The 19,349-nt window shown below is 33.0% G+C and overlaps 1 protein-coding gene across 1 annotated transcript; it reads right to left on the bottom strand.

The window, feature by feature from the left end:
• Positions 1-15,099: 15,099 nt before the first annotated feature.
• On the bottom strand, positions 15,100-19,124 carry LOC148197725 (cyclic nucleotide-gated ion channel 18-like). Its single transcript, XM_088116755.1, has 6 exons — positions 18,407-19,124; positions 17,749-17,961; positions 17,364-17,677; positions 16,489-16,600; positions 16,165-16,401; positions 15,100-16,026 (listed from the first exon to the last, which is right to left on the bottom strand). Exons 1-6 carry the CDS (start codon positions 19,034-19,036, stop codon positions 15,301-15,303), a joined length of 2,232 nt encoding a protein of 743 aa, XP_087972881.1. The 5' UTR covers positions 19,037-19,124; the 3' UTR covers positions 15,100-15,300.
• Positions 19,125-19,349: the final 225 nt, after the last annotated feature.

Raw genomic sequence — 19,349 nt, 5'->3', positions numbered from 1 at the left:
TCAATTACTATTATTTAGTTGTCTTAAATTGTTATTTGTGTATTCCGTAATTAAATAAAGAATAACATATATAAATTGTGGAGCTGGGTTGGACATCTACGGTAGCACAACAGCTTTCGCCAACTTCAACTATGGTGGTCGTATCCAGTGCAACGGGGCAGGTGTTGCTATTCTCCCTTCCATGGTGCAAGTGGAGGGCTATTACAGAAACGGCGACTCCGTCTACTACTTTTTGAACCTCATGGATGGTTTCGATGTATTTTGTACTGTCCAAGACATCCTTTCTCTACATCGACGTGCCACGCTAAGGGTCGATGGATTTGAGATTGGTTCTCTTATGTGTTGTACCTACTCCTCGAAGATATCATAAAGACAATCACATATATACCAAACCAAATCAAACTCCAGACTTAGAATTTATTTTTCTATCTGATCTAATAGTTATATTAAACAACACAGTTTATTAAATTTCTTCGTTTTAGAACAACCAAAACTATCCATTTATCATAACTAATTTCAGTACTTTATGATTATTATTTATATGAAGTATATCACTGTGTTATTATTGATTATTATATGAAGTATATCACTATGTTATTACAAAGAATAACAAAATAAATGATAAAAGAGCATAAAAAAATCAAATTCCTGCTATTGTTTATTATTTATTCACTTGTTTTCTCGCAAAATGTTACATGGGAACACCTTTAAACTACTACATCTATTCAATACATAGAAAAGGTTAATATTGTTACTCTTTATTTATTTTTTTTTTGAATTATTTTATATTTTAGAAAAATATTATTAAAAAATGTACTTCAACTAAAACTAAAATTAACCTATAATATATAAATAAATATAAATATATTTTTATAAATTAAATTTATAAGATTAAATTTTACTTAAAAATATATATTTTAACTAATATAGTTTTAAAATATTAAGCAAATGTCGGGTGAAAATTGAAGTGTTCGTGTATCATATAGTTGTTTTCCTTTCTGACAAAGGTTACGTAAATGACACCCATGCATTAAAATGAGCTGCATATAACAATGCATTTTTAGTAGACATTCATTAATATTAATTACATGATGGTTTTTACTTTAAAATATGAAATGATTTCAAATAAATAACTATGAAATTAATATATTAAATATTTTAAGAGTAACATAATGAAAGGAGTAGAATAAGAAGGATAAAAATATAAGAACGACAATGATATTTTGATTCTTCTTTTTAATAATTATTGGTATTGATTCTTCTTTTTAATAATAATTGGTCACACAGATCACACTTTATCTACGTAATTTGGGAGTGTTTCTTTCTACACCTCACTAGACTCACCATGCACCTCTCAATCATTTTGTAATTTCAACTGCCTGTCAGTGTTAGTGAGAATATTTTGATTTTATAAAAAAGTTAACTCATCCTCAAAGTTTCTGCGCATCTTACATTTGAAACCTACACTTCCTTTCTGAAAGGTTGAACTCTTTCTTTTCTCTCCTCTCTGGTGCTCCACCCCTCCGTGCTCTTCCTTCCCCCTCCTCCCTCTTTTGTTCATTGTTTTGTGTTGTTGTATGATAGAATATATGTTTGTGCTTGATTTCTGGTTTATATGCGCTTGAGCATGGTTTTTGTGCTCGATCTAAACTGGACATTGGAACTGGGAGGAGTTGTAGGCATAACTGCACTTGGAATTGCGGTTAATGCCCACCACACTTGGATGTGCTGATAAGGTGGCACCGCAGTTGGATCTGCGCCTGATGACCGTAGTTGGACCTACGGTTGGGTTGCATGGCCAATGCACTTGGAAGTGCGATGTGAGTGGTCCGTAGTTGGATCTGCGGCTTTCGTTGCTGCACATGGAGTTACGCTTAACGAGTTGCGTTTTAGGGTTGCGCTTTAGGAGTTGTGACTGTTATGTGTTTTTTGTTTATTAGGTTAGTATCTAAATTCAGTTTTACTAACCATATTCATATTTGGTCTTTTTTTTTTCTTTTTCTTTATTCTTTTCTCTTCCCGTTTCCTTCACTTACGACCAACTCATTCCTCTCTTTCTCTTTTACTACTGTTATAACCCTTCTTTCTCTTCCTTTCATTTTTCTTTATTTTACTCTACTCTAAAACCCACTAACATATTCTTTCATTCCCTTATCGTAGCACTGCATTCAACAACATATTCTTCTAATTCTTTGAAGCGCCAAATGGACCCAATCCACTTCACCTAACATCTTTCTAAAAGCAAGATTTCAAGCTTAAAAGGTGAAAACCTCAACCTTTGCATCAAAACTTGATAATATCAAATAATAACTCTCTCCTTCCATCACTTATCTCATGGTTAACTCCTCCCTCCATCAACTATAAATATGCATTTTTCTCTCTCTACACTCACCTCATACCAATCTATTAGAAACCCATCTCCATTCTCCCTCTGCATGTAGAAACAGTACTATCCTCACTCTAATGTATAACACAAAATCTCACTTACTATTCCTAGCCCTTCAATTGTTATTCGAAAATATCATTCCAAAATCTTTTCCGCTATTCTGTTGTAACTCTATCTTTTCCTATGCATTGCATGGCCAATAAAAGAAAAATAAAACCTAACTCTCCCTCTGTTCTCATCCACTCTCCTAATACTAAAGGAAATAATAATAAAACGTGCAACTACGAAAATAAAGAACCATGCAAAATAAACTGGATAAAAAAACTGGATGAAACTGCACTTGGAAGTGCGGCACACCTCAACCGTAGGTCGAAGTGCGGTTGGACTTCAGCCAAAATTCAAATTTCAACTACGTCTAACCGACGATCGGACTGCGCCACCCTTAATAGGAACTCCATCAACGGTTAAGGTGTTTAAGGCGTTTACTTCAACTAATGTACTAACCTCTTGAGCTCTCAATGCCTTCTTCGTCCTCCACTGTGCACAACACCACCAACCTTCTTCCTCCTCTACTGTCCACAACACCACCAGACAATCACTCCTATTTAACCTTAACCTTGAAACAGCTTAATCGTGAAAGTGAAGAAGTGAAGAATAAAAGTAAAAAAATAACAAAAAGGAAAGAGGTGCACATAGAACGAATTAGAAGAGTTGTTGGTGGTTACAAAATCATTAACCCATCATTAATTTTCATTTGATTTTAACAAATGAAAGACAAATACGTAAAATAAAAGGTAATGGGAGAAATATATGAGATAGAAGAAACATTGCTCCGTAAACTGGTTACCATGAAATATAAGTCAATTTATACAGTGCATTTAATATATTACCACGAGATCATGTCTTCGTCCGCAATAACTAATTTAATAGGACATTCGTATGCAGTAATTAATTTAATAGGATTATAATATGTTAACAACTAAAAGTTAAATATATGTTAAAAATGTATTACTCTATTTTAAATATTTTTTAAAAGAATATTTTAAATGCACCCATAAAAAACTGTCAACTGGTAATTGTCAAAATTTATCATGCAGAATTGTTTAATAAAAGTTTTCCAATTTAATATGAATCCAATTTAATAGTTCACTATTTAAATAAAAAATAATTACTGAGTTGTAGATTAATTCGAAGGGACTATTCGAATTTCGGACGTTAGATCAATTTTATTTTTTTAAATTTTATTTTAATTTTCATTAAATAAAATATGTATATTAATTATTTTAAAACATTATATGTGTAATATTAATAACTATTTTTACGTTGAATTAAAATTTTAATAAAAAAGTACGATACTAAAATGGAATTTAAAATTTAAAATATATCTGTAAATTTATAAATATTCAAATTTTATGTTTAAATTGAATTTCATAGTGCAGTCGGTAAAACATTGTCTGAATCCAATTATTATTTTTACCTTTTATCCGACATTTGTCTTCCAGTCACTCCACCCACCCTGAGATGCGAATCTTTTCATCTTAGATTAACTTTAGTGCTATGTAATATCCTGCTCTAAATTACTGAATTTCAGATTCTTTATATCTATAATAAAATATTGAATTTGAAACTACTTTTAGTGTATATGTATTATATTATTAATTTTATTTTTATTAATATGAATTATTTATTATTTTATCTTTTAAATTTAATTACTTATTTATATTAAAATTACAAAAATAATTTCTTATATATTATTTCTTTTAGTAGTTATGATAAAATTAAACGTCTTTTTAATATCATATATATATATATATATATATATATATATATATATATATATATATATATATATATATTATCAGTAAAATAGTATATAAATTCTATTTTATTTGTCTACACTTGGTAACTTAATACATTCATTTTTATTTTTAATTGTTCCTAAATTCTTTTATATTTAAAATTAAAAATATAATTTCATTAATATTAAATAATAAAATATTGACATGATTTTTGTTGTAACATTCCAATCTTAATATTTTATAACTAATAAAATAGATATTATAAGATTGATAAATAAAATAGATTATCTCAAACAATATTAATACAATTATTTAAGAAAAATAAATTTAATAATATATATATATATATATATATATATATATATAATAATTAGAAAAGACTAGTAGATGATAAGGAATAATATTTTACAATTATTGTCCTTCATGAGAGATGTTTAAAAAACAACTCCTTATCTATTCATACTAAAGGTGATTATCACAAAAGAAAGAATAACAGGGTAAGTTAATGTGCAAAAGAAAAAGTTTTCATAAACAAACATAATGATGTTATCATACATCACTCATTCATTAAAACAAAACAACCATATCAAATATAAATACTTATACTAGACAAAATTATTCGGATATATGCCTTTGATATTGAGCTTCACTCTGCATTTATAGTAGTATTTATACTCTGTAGAATCATAAACAAAAGGGTTATCACCCTACTACTCACAAGGCTAGTCCCTTTCATGCCTAAGACCAAATGATCTAGTGACTTGGACGTTTTGTCATTCTCTCTCCCACGATTCCTCTCTATATGAGTTGAATGGTTGGTATAATATTAGGATACCTCATTTCCTAACCCCCAAAATGTCAATGCATACACTAAAATCATTACCACAAAAAAATTGTCTTTGAAATTCAATCAACACCATTGATGAACGCAAATTTTTGATGCAATTCTTGTGTTAAAAAGGTTAATTTGAATTAGATTTCCGATGATTAAATTTATTGGGTTTGACAATTAAAAGGGTTTAAAAAGTGAATTTTAGTTGTATAAATTACTTTTGGATAATCTAATGTTTATTGGAGTAGCTGAAGTTAAACTTTCATTCATTTAAAACGAGAAATTAAATTGTCAAGTTGCAACATAAGGCCTAAAATCAAAATTTAGAAAAAGAAATTACAAATAGCTGAATACACCCCTAGTTTTTCATTAATACATTCCTATTTCAGCAAATGGGCCAAACAAGTAGCCTCTACTACTACACCCCCTGATTTTTCCTATTTTCACCCCTCTTAAGTCAAATTGTCTAAGATGGTACCACGTGATAATCTGCCACTACCAAGGACAACCAATAAGATACTGCCATTGAAGATGTGAGAAAACATTAGAAAGGAAGGGGGAGGGGAGGAGGTGGTGAGGCTGAATAATGTTCTTTAGTTTTTTATTCTTTGTTTTTCTTCGACTTAAGAATTAAGCCTGATATACGTAACACTTGGGGTTGAATAATTGTTTACAGAGTTAACTCAACTTCCTCCAAAGATCTTTAAGCAATAACTCGTTGAGGATGTAAACGCTAGCGGAAAGCTTAAAGCTAACGTGAGGACTTAGAAATATTGCCTTCATCAAGAGCCAATCATTTATTGAAGAGATTACAACACAAAAACAATTTTATATTGGTTCACCTGTTAGGGCTACATCCAGTTTTGGAGAGAATTAAAACACTTACAACTTGACTCTGGAAAGTTGAGGAAATCTAGGCAAGGTTGCTTAGTACCACGAGTGGTGACTAAGAACACCAGGAATGGTGAGAATACTCAACCAATATAGGGTAACATGAGATTATTCGTTGACTGAAGACCAAGAGTGGTGTGAATACTCAATCAGTCAAAGGTGATTAACAACTACTTGTTGACTGGGAAACCAGGAGTGGTACGAATACTCAACTAGTATAGGGTAAGTGGAGGTTATTCGTTAATCAAGGATACCAGGAATGGTGAAAAATATTTCACAACCAGGAGTGAGTGAAACTCAACTAGATGATGTATCACAATGATACTGGGACCGTCAATAATAACCATGAGTGGGTAAAAGCTCAACTAGACTATGTATCACAATGATACTATAATCGTCTAGGGATATCGGGAGTGGTGAATAATATTACGGAATCAGGAGTGAGTCAAACTCAACTAGTCAGAAGTAACAATAGTTACTCAATAGGACTAGGAATGGTTTAAAACACTCAATTGTACTTCATTGAATATCTAATGGAACCCTCTAAGTTAACTTAAAGGAGAACTAGATATAGCCTTAACAAGTGAACTAATATAAAATTTGTTTGTCTATTGCAGTCCTCTAGGTAAACGATTGGGTGTTGATGAAAGAAATTTGCTTAAGTGTGTCGGAACAATCGGTACCGATATAGAGTCGCGCAGCGGAATAAAATATAGATAGCGGAAAGCGTGTAACGATCACAACACAAGTTAAAATAGTCGGTTTCAAAAATTGATTTTCTTAGCGAACTTTTATCGAACAGTTGATGTGCTAAGAGTTTAGGGATCAAGAAAATAAACACAAAATTTTTATCCTGGTTCGAATCAAAAGATTCTACGTCCAATCGTTAATCACTATAAATAGTGATTCCTTTTTCACTAAAAATATAGTTGTACAAATTACAAGATAATGAAATGAGCAAAGAATAGAAAACACCTTCCTTCGACAAACGAACCAGAAGAGTGCAACAAGTAACTTCCTTCGACAAACGAACCGGAAGAGCTTCCTTCGACGCACGAACCGGAAGCAACAGCTCTGCCAACTTAAAGAGAACTGCTCCGACCTTTGACACACAAATCGCGAGCTTCTCCTATTCACAAGACCAGACAAAAGCACTCTATCACTTTGAGAACTTCCTCAGACAAACTGTATTCTCAAAATGGCATAGATCCTTTTCACTCATAGAGAGCTTCCCTTAGGCACAAAGCTCTAATACTCTCAATTGAAAAGTGCTTTCTAAGAGCTGTGAAGACCTCTATTTATAAGCCTAGTTTCGTGTAGGGTCAAAAACTGAAAAGACATCTCCCAACTGCCACTGATAATCGATTATCATAAGTGATAATCGATTATTTGTGTCCGTTATGGGGTTTTCAAAAAAAGTGATAATCGATTATCCTAGGCAATAATCGATTATTCCAGAGACTTGGACAAAATTAAATGAAACAGTGATAATCGATTATTCTGTGTAATAATCGATTATTTGCGCAAGCAACTCTCTTCTAAACTGGCTCCTGATAATCGATTATTCCTCTTGATAATCGATTATTTGTGCAATGACTCACTAAATACGAAAACTTCTAAGAGTTTTTACATCATTACATTTTATCCTATACATTTGTTTCTACAAAATGCGTTTAACAAAGATGCATTTAGAGTCTTCAATTCTTCAGCTTTTATCATCATCAAAATTTCACAGTAGCTTCAAGATACCAATGCTTCTCATTGGTAACAATCTCCCCCTTTTTGATGATGATCAAAAATATCTTCTTGTTAAAAGCATTTCTAATTTCCTGCACAGAGTTCATACTTACAAACATGTTAGTAATAACTGCACTACTTAAATTAGAAGTTTTCTCCCCCTTTTTTATCATAAGCAAAAAGTAAAAAAGTGGAAAAACTCCCCCTCAAATTTTTCTCCCCCTCAACAAAAGAATTGATGCATTTCAAAACAGAAATAAAATTGAAATTTCATAACATGAAAGAACAGAATACCTCATGGAATATAAGAAAAACAGAAATTCAACTCTAATTAAGAAGTAGAAACAGTATTAATTAATCCATAATAGAGATAAAAGCAAGATATCTAACAAACTCATATATCTTCCCCTTATATAGGTACTAGTTATCACATAATATGTCAATCAAAAATAGATTTCCCCATTTTTTATCATAATAAAAAAAACATCTAATCTTTATGCTCCCCCTAAATTTGTTAACTTAAAAAGAATTTGGGTCCTTTTAATTCATTAAAAATTACTCCCCTAAAAGTAATATTCCCTTTAAAAATCAAAGACAGATTCCTTAAAAAAATTTTAAAAAGTTTTTTTTTTTTACGCTGTGACTTAAGCTAATCGATTATTAATTTAAATAATCGATTATGTGCGAGCCAAATTGTCAAAATCCAAAATTTTGAGGATGAGATTATCGATTATTACCCTTGATAATCGATTATTTACGTTAATTTTCGAAAAACACAAATTTTGGCCAAATTTTCAACTTAAGACACATCTAACATTCATAAATTATTTCGAAGCTCTTAAAAAATAACAGGATACCATAGAGTCTTCTTTTCCTTTTGAAAAATTAACCTGCAAAACCAAACAATAGAGTTTTGGTCCCCATAATCTCATTTGGGTCTTTGAGGTTAGAGACAATTTACTTTATAACAGGAATCCAAACATATTTTCCATTTGGAACATCAAAATGTTTAATTCTACATTTGTTAGAAGTGTGCCCCTTTTTCATACAATAAAAACATGTGACAACATTTGGGTTTCTATAAGACACAGTTCCTTTTTCAACCCATACCCTATTGGTTCTTTTAATTTGGTTCTTACTTTTAAAAACACTTTTGTTTTTATAAACCTTTTTAACAAGTATAGGAATTTCAACATTTTATTTCTAGTTGCAACTTCAAGAAGATTTTCAAGAATATCAATATCAATCATACGACTCTTACATAAAAGACATTCAACAAGATGTTCAACATTTGAAGACTCTTTCATTTCCAAGTTGCAAATTTTATTTCTCAAACTTACTTCCTCATCTAATGCCTTATCATATTTTATTTGCAATTGTTTAAATTCTTTTTTCAAATTTTTATGAGCAACATTCAATTTTTCAGATTCATCAAGCAATTCAAGAAAAGTCTTTTGTACATCAAATTCACTAGTGTCAAGGCTAGAGCAACTTACTTGGCTTGCAATGTCATCAATATTAACCGTCAAACACAAGTTGGCTTCTTCAACAAAATCACTTGAACTAGAGGTGGTTGATGCATTATCCTCCCAAGCAATGTGAACCTTCTTCTTCTTGTGAATTTTCTTTTTTTTTTCTTTCTTTACTTCTTTTGTTGCTTGAACAATAAGCTTTCACATGGCCTCTTTCACCACATTCATAACATTTGAAGCTTGAAGAGGAACCTTGATAGTCCTTCTTTTCCTTCAAGATTTTGCTTTCAGATGATTTATCGTTGGCCATCAAGCATAGATTTTCTTGCTCATTAGAATCGCTTGAGCTTGAGGAGTTTGATGTAGAGCATAAATTCAAACAAGTCAACTTAGCCACATTCGATACTTCATCATGAGTGACTCTTAAAAATTTCCACATTTCCTGAGCACTTTCATAAACAGAAACTTTGAAAAAATCATCAAGGGTTAGTGCAGATAAAATTATGTTCCTAGCCCTAACATCATATTGTGCCACTCTATTTTCATCCATAGTCCACTGTAAAAATGGTTTTTCTACCTGCATATCATTTACAAAAATAGTGGGAACAATTGGTCCATTCATAACAACTTCCCAAATACCCCTGTCAATAGACTCCGAAAATATTTGCATTCTAATTTTCCAAAACACATAATTTCCCCTCGTAAACAAAGGAGATCTATAAATAGAAGCTCCCTCAGCATAAACTTGGTTATGACCGCCCATTTTCGAAAAATTTGAAAAACTATCAAAGCAAGCTTTGATACCAATTGTCGGAATAATCGGTACCGATATAGAGTCGCGCAGCGGAAAAAAATATAGATAGTGGAAAGCGTGTAACGATCACAACACAAGTTAAAATAGTCGGTATCAAAAATTGATTTTCTTAGCGAACTTTTATCGAACAATTGATGTGCTAAGAGTTTAGGGATCAAGAAAATCAACACAGAATTTTTATCCTGGTTCGAATCAAAAGATTCTACGTCCAGTCGTTAATCACTATAAATAATGATTAACCTTTTTCACTAAAAATATAGTTGTACAAATTACAAGATAATGAAATGAGCAAAGAATAGAAAACACCTTCCTTCGACAAATGAACCAAAAGTGTGTGACAAGTAACTTCCTTCGACAAACGAACCGGAAGAGCTTCCTTCGACGCACGAACCGAAAGCAACAGCTCTGCCAACTTGAAGAGAACTGCTCCGACCATTGACACACAAATCGCGAGCTTCTCCTATTCACAAGACCAGACAAGAGCACTCTATCACTTTGAGACTTCCTCAGACAAACTGTATTCTCAAAATGGTATAGATCCTTTTCACTCACAGAGAGCTTCCCTTAGGCACAAAGCTCTAATACTCTCAATTGAAAAGTGCTTTCTAAGAGTTGTGAAGACCTCTATTTATAAGCCTAGTTTCGTGCAGGGTCAAAAACTGAAAAGACATCTCCCAACTGCCACTGATAATCGATTATCATAAGTGATAATCGATTATTTGTGTTCGTTATGGGGTTTTCAAAAAAAAGTGATAATCGATTATCTTGAGCAATAATCGATTATTCCAGAGACTTGGACAAAATTAAATGAAACAGTGATAATCGATTATTCTGTGTAATAATCGATTTTTTGCGCAAGCAACTCTCTTCTAAACTGGCTCCTAATAATCGATTATTGCTCTTGAGAATCGATTATTTGTGCAATGACTCACTAAATACGAAAACTTCTAAGAGTTTTTACATCATTACATTTTATCCTATATATTTTGTTTCTACAAAATGCGTTTAACAAAGATGCATTTAGAGTCTTCAATTCTTCAGCTTTTATCATCATCAAAATTTCACAGTAGCTTCAAGATACCAATGCTCCTCATTGGTAACAAAGTGCTCAAGCCTTAAGCTATCAACTACCATTTACATCTCCCATAACTTATTGCTTGTATTTCTTTGGAGAAAGTTGAGTTAGTCTTGTAAACGATCTTTGCGAAATAACATTTATAGACGAAGTATGAATAACTCACAAGTGCTATGTACATCATGATCAAATTATCAGAATCGTGAAAAGATCTAGAAAACATTATTCAACCCCCCTTTCTAGTGTTTTCTAGCACCTTCATAATTGTCACACCTGAGCTTTTTATATGTAAGTGTGTTTATAGATGTTGTGCTAGTAGATTTGAACAAGACCCATGCGAATATAGTTATCCCAGTACGGGCTATTAAATGACTTCATCATTGGCACCACAGTTTCTTTGAAATTGCCTAAGTGTCGCACATGGGTTTTTTATATTTAAGCGTGTTTATAGATATTGGGCTAGTAGATAGAAATGGAAGCAAAAATTGTTAAGGCATTGGATAGGTTTGTACCCAATCTGAAGCTCAAGCGAGCAACCTGATATGTTGCACATTATAGTGGAGCTTCGTAATTAATTTTACTCCATTGACCATCGTATGTGTCACCAACGAGCAGGGTTCCCAAACATATGAGATTTGGTGAATGTAGAAACAAGTTGACAAATGTTGGTCCTCATATTGGGCATAACTTAGTTAGGTGTTTTTCAAATTATAAAAGAGTGGGAGACTAGAACATTTGATGTTTTATAGGAATGGTGAATGGTGTGACCTTCCTAAGGATGTTGTTGACTTGATTAAGAAGGATCTTGAGGTTAAGAAGGTAGTTGTGGAGATAGAGTTAAATGGGTATCATCTTGTATTTGATTTTTTACATATGCGCAAAGTGGACTTGAAAACTGGAAACAACCTATACCTTGTATTGATGATGTAAGTGATTGCTTTTTCCCAAAAGTCTATACTTACTCTAAATGGAGTGGATTACTCCAGATTGAGTGCGTGTAGTGAGGAGTCTCATGTTCTAGTTAAGGGTATTCAAATTGATACTAAACAAAACTACATTATATCATGTCTGACAACTTAGGTAATTATGAATTAATCTACCTGAAGTAGTTGTTGGTTAGAAAGTGATATCAATATATATGGTTAAATTTTATGTCTGTGATGAACTAGCTGTTGAAATATGTAATGTATGTTCATTTATACTATGTAGGTAATGTACTCTATTTTAAGTGTGTACTTAATATATTTAAGTAATTAGATTTTATGAAAGGTAGCAATGAATTGTATGATGTAAACGAAGTGATCAAATGTATATAATATGCTTGGGTAAGTGCTTATAAATTGATAAAATCTTGGTTCTTTGCTCTTTTGTGCAAGTCTGATTGTGTGAATGTGGGGATATACTAATAATACAGATTGCAATGATTTGTGTCAACCACTTATCGACAAATTTATCGAAGGATATATCCTGCAGTAATTACCAATGGATTCATTCTTTAGTAATTACCGATGGATTTATTCGTCAATAATTATCGACAAATATATTCATCGTTAATTATCGAAGACCAGTATTCGTCGATAATGGTTACGTACAACAAAATTACCTATGGATTATTAACCGTCGATAGACCATTAAAAATTGTCAATTACCGAAAAAAATTGATCATTTTTTATTGATTGTATCCGTTGGTAATTTCACTATTTTTTTAGTCATAACAATTGTTTAAACTAAAAAAAACAACACTAATTATTGTGAAAAATAAACATTCCGAAATGCATTCCAAATTAGATAATCTAAGTATTTCTAAATTTGAAAATGTATTTTAGATGGGTTAATTCAAAAATTATATCTAGATTAAATAATTTTTAAAATGCATTTTTAAATTTAGAGATATATTTTGAAATAATTAATTCGAAAAATATCTTGAATTAGATAATCCGAAATATATTTCTAAATTTTAAAATATATTATTTACTATCAATTTAGAATTTAAGTGTAATTTTTGGATTAATTAATCCAAAATATGATTTAAAAAAGATTTTTTAAATTGTCTAAAATATACCAATATAATATGAAACATACTAAACTATTCTGAAATAGTCTTGAATTTGTCAAACCTTCATAGCCCTTCTCTTGTTTCATTTGGAGGTGCGTAAGAGAGGTGAAAAGAGAAAATGGAGACAGGGAAAGAAGTGAAGGGAGAATGGAAAGAGGGAGTTGAAGAGAAAATTAAGGGGAAGAGGGGTTGTCTTGTGAATAACAAATTGATTTGGACTATGTTAACAACATTTTTTAACAATTTTTTGATAATAGATTGTGTCATTATTTTATTTGTTTATATATTTGAAACGGACCAATAACAAACTACCGCGTAGACAGTGGTAAAAAAGTTATCAATAAAAAACCTTTTTCGAATTGGTTTTTCGTTTCACTGTTTTTATGTTTTATTCGTTGTTCCTTGTATCACACCTAGCTCCTCTAACCACACATTTCTTAAATGATTTATTGTGTATTACTTGTATCTAAGTCGGTGACCAAGCTTCTAGGTCGACTTAACTCATCAAGTCCAATTTCAAATTGGAAAATATTTTTTTAATAATTTTTTGACAACTTTTTTACAACCTCTTATGTGGTAGCTTGTGATTGGTCCGTTTCAAATATACGGACCAATAAAGTCGTGACACAATTTTTTGTCAAAAAATTATTAAAAAAAGTTGTTAAAATATCATGGTCCTTTCAAAAATTAAATGAATCAAACTTTTCAGTATAACAATACTTATTATTTTCGTAAAGGAAAATGTTTTTTCTAACAATTTTTATTGACAACTTTTTTACAACCGCTTATGTGGTAGTTTATGATTGGTCCGTTTCAAATATACGGACCAATGAAATAGTGACACATACTCTGTTGTTAAAAAATTGTTAAAAAAAGTTGTTAAAATATCATGCTCCTCTCGTAAAATAAATAGTTGTCATGAGGCTTGTACCTTCAACTTATAAAACTAGTCCTTCTTAGGGCTATAGTTGTCATGAGTAGGGATGGCAATGGGTCAGGTCGGACACGGATATCCACCCTCTACCCGCATGGATATTTGCTTAAAAAATGTCCGCGAATATTTTAAAACCCGCGGATACCCGCAAATATTTAAAAAATATATTTTTATAAATTATTAAAATAAAATTTAAATAAAATTACAAAAAATATATAAAATATAATAAAAATTTAATTAAATATACATTAAAATTTAATTTTAATTAAATTTAATCTTAATAAAATATAAATTTAATTTTTATTTTTATTTTTTGCGGGTAGCGGATATCCGCGGGTACGGATAGTATAATACCAATACCCGATCCGTTTATAAGCGGGTATTACCCGCTACCCGCAGGTAGTAAATATCCACAGATACTAACTATTCGTCGCAGATTTTATCTACAGATATCCGCGGGCGCAGATATTTTTACCATTCCTAGTTATAGGGCTTGGGCCTTCAACTTAAAAAACTATTTCTTCTAAGGCGCTTTGTTATTTCTTCCTATATATTTCTTCGTACTTTATACGCATACGTTAAATGGAACCTAAATGTTTTATTTCTACAAACTCATTCTATTTTAATTTATTAAATATATTATTTTGTAGACTCATAAATCTAAAAATAAGATTAAGTTAAAAATATACTTTAAAATATCTAAACAAACAAATCATAATAATATAGAAAGGTATGTTTATAAGTCTATAAAAATGGAAAATTACAAAAAATAGATTATAGCACTAATTTTAAGACTTAAAATAATTTTGGTTGTAAAAAAGGTTGTTAAGAAAATATAGAATTAAATCTAATTTGTAGTGTAACTTTTACATTATTTAATCATGGGTGCACAATGTAGGATTCACATATGGGTGTAATAGACAAACTAATATACCAGTTATATTATAAGTTAGAGGCGTAATTGCATTCATATAGGTGTAAGGCGCGCTAGAAGATAAAATACATATCAGGAGTTCATGTGATCATGAACCAAGGATCACAGACCAGAAAGAGTACTACGAAAAGCATGACGAAAGAGTATGAAAGGGAGAAGAGAGTTCAAGTGATAAAGAAAGGTTCTAAATGTCATGGGTAACCTTGTATATGATACAGTTGGTGCAAATGAATGCAAATAAAGAAAGAGTTAAGAAAAATGTGATCAGGTTACTATTCTACTGGTACCATTTACATCCAAGTCATAAAACTTCCTATTGAACCAGTGTTTAATACGTTTTTGGACTGATGATTGGTTCTTGTGCTCACCACTAAAGTTCATGGTCTAAAGAAAAATCAGGTTCGTCTGGCTTGAACAACTGGGGAACAGGATCGGGTAGTTTATGTCCTCCTTTCCTTGTATTGGCAGCAAACTTTGATGCCAAGACAGTTGCACCAAGATTCTGAACCTTTTTCGTTTTCCCTGAGGATTCCCCGGTTTCATCATCCTCCAAATGTCCACTTTCTTCCGTCTCAGGCAAAGACAGGTAGTAGAGACCCTCTTTCAGGGATAACTCCCTTGTTGCCTTTCTTTTCTGATATCGTCTCCAAGCAGCTTGTATGAAGCAAGCACCCCATGTTCTCCATTGATGGGAATAATACCTAAACGCATGCTGCAGTTTCTTGCTGTGAAGGCGCTTGAACTGACTTGCCACAAATTTAAGATCCTCTGCTTGTAGTGAAAAAGCTTCAACTTCAGAAAGAGCTTTGACAGTTCGAGTAGAAGAAGGTAGGTTGAGGGTTGAGTTTGGCATCAGGGCCCATGTCAGCAATTCCTCTCCGCAAAAGTCACCAGGCCTGAGTTTGATGCAGTTGAAGAATCCAGACCTTCCTCCGTTGGTCGTGGAACTCTCCAATTGCCCTCTGATGATAAACAACATTTCATCCACCGGATCACCCTCTCGAAATATGTAGGTGCCTTCAGTGCTTAGTGATGATGAAAGACGTTCACAAATTGCATCAAGAAGTTGATCGTCCATTTGGGAGAAAAAGGGGACCTGTACAAATGTTAATAAAGCAAGTTTTTCAACCAATAAATACAATGTTACATGCAATTTGCTTTCTCAACTGCTATTCACTTAGTATTGCATTGCTATGTATTTGCAGCATCACATCAAGGAATGGGAGAGACATACACGCCGCACGAGAGAAAGACACAAGTGATGTTGAATTTCTCGACGAAGATCCAAAGGTAACGAAAGCATTATGGCTTCTTCATCAACTCCTCTTGTTGCAAGCCATTTATATTGAACAAAACGACGGATACGTTGCTGCAAATGTGGTGGTAACTGGCGATGCCTCATCCACTCCTCGGTATCTCTTTTCCGAATCCTCCATTCTTCAAGTCTAACTGTCATTGATGACAAGTACGTCTTTGACAAGGAAAAAAAACATGCTCGTTAACCAAAATCGCTATTTGTATTACTTCTACAAATCAACATAGTTTCTCCTAGTCTTACCTCCATGTTTCCAATCAAAAGCGAAAAGAGAACCAGTCCAGCAATGCATAAGACGATGCAAAATAATGTCTCTGGAAGATATGTGGTGGTGTCCAAGTTCTGTCCGTATGAACTGCGAAAGGAAATTAACGTGTGATGCCAGGAAAACCCGTTTACCCACTCTCTACATTCCCTCGTATATCTTAAATTTTCAAACAAGCAGTTGCTATAGGGCCATCAAAATTGAAACTAAAGATCTAGTTTCCTACATTTGGAAGAGAAAAGTAATAAAGCAACAACACAAAAATGTAGCTTCCAAAGCACACAATTAACAGGGCAGGAAAATCTGCATGAGTATTTTACGAGGATAAATGACGTCCTAATAATTCTGTAACTTTCTTATATAGAAATAGCCCAAATCTTTGGTAGAAAGGTGTATTAATTTATCTGTTTCCTTAGCTCAAAATAACGTGCGTGGACATTAATTAGGAGTTGTCCACTTATTATTATATGTATAAATAACATTCCAAGTCTAAATAGGATAGAATCGTGCAGAAAAATAAATAAATTAGAGAAGAGCGAGAAACTACAATTTCCAAGTTTTTGAAGTTAGCGTCACAAATCTAACTAAACCATCTCATAATTCTCTTTTGTGGGTCTTTGATGACGGAGATGGGAGACGATGTAAAGAATCATTTGTTGGTGTTTTCATTATGACATTAGAAAATGCACTTTTGATAGTAATTATTGTACGCTAACTTGGACACAAAATCTATTAATGTACGATCCTTACATGAAACTCAACAATTGTCACTAAACAGTTATTACCATAACAAGAAGGGAGGAATAATACAGATGAGAATATATGTATATATAACGAAATGAAGATAACATACCTTAGATTTCTCAAACCCCACCAAAGACAGTAGAAGTATCTTTCCTTGAAACTGGAAATGACAACATCGTTCAGGAAAGCCTCTGCGAACATCCCAAATTTATATTTTATGTTGATTTTGCTCTTCGCGTCACATTTGGTGATTACATGGGTGATGTTTAGCCAGTATTGCCTATCAGGGACGTTCAAACTATTGCAATCAAGATAACTTGAAAAGCAAGAGAGGGTATGTGATTTGTTCTCTATTTGGCACTGCGTTTTCCAGCAGTTAAATTGCCTCCCTATTGACGATAGATACCAAGTGGCTCCTGTAACCTATTCCAACAAAAAGCCACGATAGTTAAAATTTCATTGAGTTAAAGTGCATGCTAGTAGCTTCTACTTACATGGCTGGCTAGCATGTAGAGAATAAGATTGTATGCGGCTCCAATCCAGGGAGTCTTGGCAATAACGCCAGTGGTTTTCTGAATACGCTGGTTCAAATGAAAGATGAGAAACAACCTAGGAACATATTGAATAAGTACAAAAAGAGCAAGAGTATTGTTGGCATGATCAGTTCTTGCGTTTCTGCTCGCTGGAATCACCAACCAAATCACAATCTGCAAAGCAAAATGCACATAACGGTTAGAAGTCCCGCATTACACTGGCAAGATACTAGAACTCTTCCAGATCAATACTCATGATTCACTTTTTAAATGTCAATTTGGTTCCCGAAATTGGAACCACCAATCCATACTTCATGAACAAAACTTCCACACACTTCCTTCGACACTTTTCCTATTGTTTTCCAATTAGAATTGAAATTTCACAATGTTAACGTATATTGCCTTTCAATTTAAAATTTCGTTATACATATTGAAATTAAACTTCAATTTTAATTAATAATTTCTTTCTCTGATATAAAATCTGAACTTTGATTAACGAATAACATTTAAAACATGGAACGAAGACGGAAAAGTGTTTTAGCATGGAGAAAAAAGTGGTTTTAAAGCAATGCAGATAGGAGAAAGAAGAAAGCAGAAAGAAGCGTGTTTGTGAGCGTGCCTGGGGGAGAGGGATGGTGGCGGCGAGGTCAATGACGAAATCGGATCTGAGGTAACGCGTGGCGATTTCGCGGGAGTCCATGACGAGTTCACCGCGGCCGAAGATTCTAGAGTTGGGGGCCACGAAGGCGGTTCGGAACTTCATGAGCATGTGGAGGACGTAGAAGAGGTCAGCGAAGGAGCGGATGATGGTGACGATAATGCTGAGTTTGGGGTCGGCCTGCAAGCAGGCGGGGCCACCCACTGTGGGGAGGAAGAAGTAGAGAGGGTCGACGAAGAGAGCGAGGAGGCTTGTCACGAGAAACACCTTGTTCCAATACGCCACGATGTCGCTGTCGGGGTCCAGTATCTGGTGCCGCCATAGGATTTGAAACGCGTGCTCCTCCTCTGTCTCTGTTGTTGTCTTCGGTCGGGATCGGAGTCGCCTGAACTGGCGGAACTTAGACGCCGGCGTCGATATTATGTTATACATCTTCCATGGCGGATTCCGGGTGAACGGATTCCGCGGGTGGGTCAGAGAGCGGGGTTTCACAGCGAACGAGGACAAGGACAATCGCGAGCAGATCACCGGGGTTTGGATGGGTTGCTCTCTCAGACAAGACAAATGCCCCTCCTGTGCCTCCACTTTCATCCATTTTTGAACCTTCAGAGTTTCGCGCTAACCTCAAGGGAATGCGTAATTCTAGGAAACACCAGACACTTTTGAATCCTAACTTTGGACATTCTATCCTTTATTTATTCTTAATGGTCTTTTCCTTCCTACAACAACTTATAAACTAGTTCTTAACTCTCCATATCATAAATGGAACCTATATGTTTAATTTAAAATATTCTTTGAAATACATGATCGCAAATGATTAAGTTCAAAATATTCTTTGAAATATTTAAACAAAAATATCATAATAATATAAAAAAAATGTTTATAAGTCTCTCAAAATGGAAAA

This window comes from Vigna umbellata, chromosome 5 (assembly GCF_029865625.1).
Source record: "Vigna umbellata cultivar VRB3 chromosome 5, Vumbellata_1.0, whole genome shotgun sequence".
Lineage (NCBI taxonomy): Eukaryota > Viridiplantae > Streptophyta > Magnoliopsida > Fabales > Fabaceae > Vigna > Vigna umbellata.
Note: the sequence above shows the minus strand (reverse complement) of the source record. Positions and strands in the feature narration are given on the sequence as shown.